General features: G+C 30.0%; 1 protein-coding gene and 1 non-coding gene across 2 annotated transcripts; one reads left to right on the top strand and one right to left on the bottom strand.

Annotated features, from left to right (window-relative positions):
* The first annotated feature begins 677 nt into the window (after positions 1-677).
* Positions 678-765, top strand: TRNAY-GUA (transfer RNA tyrosine (anticodon GUA)). Its single transcript is given in 2 exon segments — positions 678-714; positions 730-765. It is a non-coding gene; the product is annotated as a tRNA-Tyr (tRNA).
* A 452-nt stretch (positions 766-1,217) lies between these two features.
* Positions 1,218-3,416, bottom strand: LOC101490327 (scarecrow-like protein 32). Its single transcript, XM_004487305.4, has one exon. It carries the CDS (start codon positions 3,167-3,169, stop codon positions 1,787-1,789), a length of 1,383 nt encoding a protein of 460 aa, XP_004487362.1. The 5' UTR covers positions 3,170-3,416; the 3' UTR covers positions 1,218-1,786.
* Between the last annotated feature and the right edge of the window lie 504 nt (positions 3,417-3,920).

Here is a 3,920-nt window from a genome sequence, read left to right as displayed (position 1 = left end):
TTTCTCGATAATTTAGAGAACAAAACGTCAAATATAACAATACGATATTTACCATTTGAGTTCGAGTTTAAGGACTAAATAAGTCTCTTTTTAATTTATATGTATTGAACTTTTAGAAAACAAAATAATAAAAAGAATTAAATGCATTTTAGTTCTCTTATTTTATCTAAATTTAATTTTCAATTTTTTTTTATTTGAATTTTTGATCCCTTTATTTTAAAATTCATGAAAGTTTTTAGATAAATATACATAAATAATTTTGAAGTAGATGACCAAAACGATAATAATTGAATAGGCGTAGATTCTAAAGTCTTTGCAAAAGATGAATATATTGATTTGAAATTTGAAGTTATTTATAAACAATTTTTAGTTTTTTTAATATATTTAATATTACTTTATTAATTTATTTAAAAAAAAATGACATAAAATGTTTTAGTGATATGACAACTATCTTAATCAAGTTTATTTAGAAAAAGGGAACAAAAACTTAAATTTGGCAAAATTGCATTTAAGAAGAAAAAAAAAGCATTATAACCAAACAATATCTTATTGCTGTTGACCGTTAAAAAGTATATATCTTATTGTTGTCATAAAAGGCTAAATTTTATTTCTTGATCATTACATCGTGTGTTCAGTTACATAATACTTATACACATCATGACTTTCACTTTCATCAACCGACCTTAGCTCAGTTGGTAGAGCGGAGGACTGTAGTGGGTTACCTCAGATATCCTTAGGTCGCTGGTTCGAATCCGGCAGGTCGGATTTCTTTTTTTGTTTTTAAAAATTTCCAATTTTTAATTTACAAAAACAAAATTATTATCTATATAGAATGTGGACCCCTTTACTTGAATGGGTTGACGAATTTGCACACATGCAACGAACTATGAGTTATCATTATCACCCTTTTACGCCAAAATATAATTGTTTGGCCCTTTCATATATACATCTTAATATTGAATATGACTACTCATACAATTTAAGTTTTCAGTGGTCCTTTTTTATATCTACTGGGACCTATAACCAACCAAAAATATTAGAACTCTTTTTGCTTAAACTATAAAAATGCGTTTAGTTCTATGGTACGCATTTAAAAACATCCTATTAGTGGAAATATTGATTGTTTGAATAATCAGTCCTATGTATATTTTTCAGGGGTCAAACAGAACATATCTGAAGAAACAATAAATTATTATTGTTTTTCATAAAACGTTACATGAAAAATTCATACAGTCCATTAAGTCTCGCCATATATATGCTTATGCATATATTTTAATACACATGTTGCTAATCTTAAAAAGTTATATAATTAGATAGTTTCGTACAACCTCTTATATATAGCCAAAGTTCTGAGCATAAATAAATTAAAGCTGCATAAAAGTGGAAAATATTACTAAGAGACAACTTTGTGTCATACAAAAGGACCATTTACACATGTTTTTCCCTATTTGCCTTTCATGTAATGATCCATCAATTTGTAGAGCTTCATTACACAATTGCCATCCAGAAATAATTATGAAAATGCAGTGCCGTTTTAATTCCCATAAAGTGATGAAATTCCCTCTGTAGCTCCTTGTGGACCATTGATTGAAGCAATAGCTCAATCCAAATTTTCTACCATAGTAGAATTGTAAAAATCACGAGTTTGAATTGTTCGACTTTATTAAATGACTCGAATTTCATTTTTTTCTTTAAATTTGATTTACTAAAATTACAAAATGAGTCTTCTAAATCAAACAATTCAAATTAATTGATTGCATGACTACAGCGAATCAAAATCTATAATTTAAGAGATACTTGGATCTGTAACGATGCAATCCCTAATTTCATAAGGGACCCAAGCCGTGGCAAACACACAGCTATTTCCTTTCCATGTAAGAACCAACATGTTTTCTTCCCTTTTCATTCCCCATCCACTAGCATGTTCATCAAGCAATTCCTTAACTTCCACAACAGTTTCATCACAAAATGGAACACTAAAGTAACCAACATTTTTCATTCTTTGAGACATTTGCATCCCTGTCTCCAACCTCTCAATTCTTTGATTCCCTTCAAAGCTTATAATGTTCTCAATTTTCTGTCCTATGTCAGATTCAAACTCTGTCCTTTGACAACTATCTTTAGGCAAAAAAGTGTCCAATGCATCAAAGGGTATCCATAAATGGTTAAAACAAGCAGTAATTCTTGATGTTAAACTAGATGCACTAAGATCACAATCCTCATCAACCAAAAGTACAATCCTAGGATTAAGTCCTTTCACTAGATTCATAAAAGCATCTCGAATCGAAATATTTTGAGTCTTTCTATCATCAGACAGATAACGTAGCCAATTTTGACAATTTATAATCAAAGCTTCATCTTCCCTAAGATTTAACACACTAGGATTCAAGAGACTCAACATTGTTTCAAAATGAAAACTTGTTGATTCAATATTACTCAATTCTTCATTTGTCAATGAAATTGTATCTCCAATAACATTAAATTCAAAAGGGACATCCTTAAATTTTGCAAAATTACCTAAACGTTGACCAACTTCATGTATTGATATATTAACCAAAGGAGGAACCATTGGTCTAAAAGATGGAACTGTTATTCTAAGTGAAGGAGGGCCTTCTTGTCTTTTTGCCAAAGAATCAATAAAAGTTGGCCATTGCATACAAGGTGTTATGCTAAAATCTAAAATATGTACCCTTTTGAATCCCTTGATTGATTTGAAAATTTCATTGTTGGAAGCACAAAAACCAAATCTATGCCAAGGAATTAAATCAACATACCCGGCTAGTTCGGTCGCCGACATCAACCTTCTTTGAATGATGTTGTTGTTAGTACTTCCTTTGAAATTCATTGATGTAGGACAAATTTTTGAAGCTCTAGATATTAATGCTCTTAGGAACCATGATGTGAGTCTTTGGTTTGTGTCACCTAATGGTGATGCAACATTGTTGAGGACCCACATAACTTGTTGAGCTAAGGTTGTGTCATTGCTTTCTAAAGCACTTGCACAATGGAGAAGTAGTTTTTCAATACATGCTCCATCTAGGCTTCCAAGACAACCTTTAAGTGCTTCTGGTTGAGGAAGAGGTGTGGTTTGGTGTGCGTTGAAAATTGTTGTAGGGTTTTGAAAGGAAATGGATGTTCCATTTAACTCAGCTTTCATGTGGACGTGCATGTGAATTTTGTTGAAAGTTTGAGTGAAAATGAGAAATGGAAGAAGTTGGTTAAATTTAAGGTGTTGATTTATGTGTGTAAGTTAAGCTATTGTTAGGGATACGATATAGGGTAGGAAGGTAGCATGAAAGGGAGGTTGTAGCTAGGTACTTTATGAGAATCTTGAAACCTTATTTATAGGCAAAAGAAGGTGCTACAAAAGTTGAGGATATTGAGCCAAATCTTAGGGTGTGTTACTTTTTGGATCTTCAACTGTTGTTGCATAATGTATCAGCTGTGAAGATCATTATATTTAATGTAATATTTCTCTTAATCAATTAATTTAATAGTTATTGTATCGCATAACACTTCAAATATTTTATGATTTTATCTCAAAATAATTTTACATTTATGTATGTTTTCAATTTTTTGAGTGTAAATTTAACATACACTTAATATGTGTTTGCTTGCATTGTCAAATAAGGCAATTGCTATGAATTGTAAGCTTGCAATTTTATTTTTCTTATCTTGTTGTATTTTGGGACATGAGAACATTGTAGTCTACCACGAAATCAAATAGCATTTAATTACTTATATTTATATTTGTTTTAAAACATATTCTAGTATTAGAAAAAAGTCGAATTGTCAAAGCAAAAATTAAAATTTGTTTATAGTTTTATTATTAAATTAAGGGTCATAGATGAAAAGGGAAAGATTAATTTTTTATTTATTGATGAGTAATTAAACTATTGTTTTTAGTAATATGTATTATT

The sequence above is a fragment of the Cicer arietinum genome, chromosome 1 (genome assembly GCF_000331145.2).
Source record: "Cicer arietinum cultivar CDC Frontier isolate Library 1 chromosome 1, Cicar.CDCFrontier_v2.0, whole genome shotgun sequence".
Taxonomy (NCBI): domain Eukaryota; kingdom Viridiplantae; phylum Streptophyta; class Magnoliopsida; order Fabales; family Fabaceae; genus Cicer; species Cicer arietinum.
Note: the sequence above shows the minus strand (reverse complement) of the source record. Positions and strands in the feature narration are given on the sequence as shown.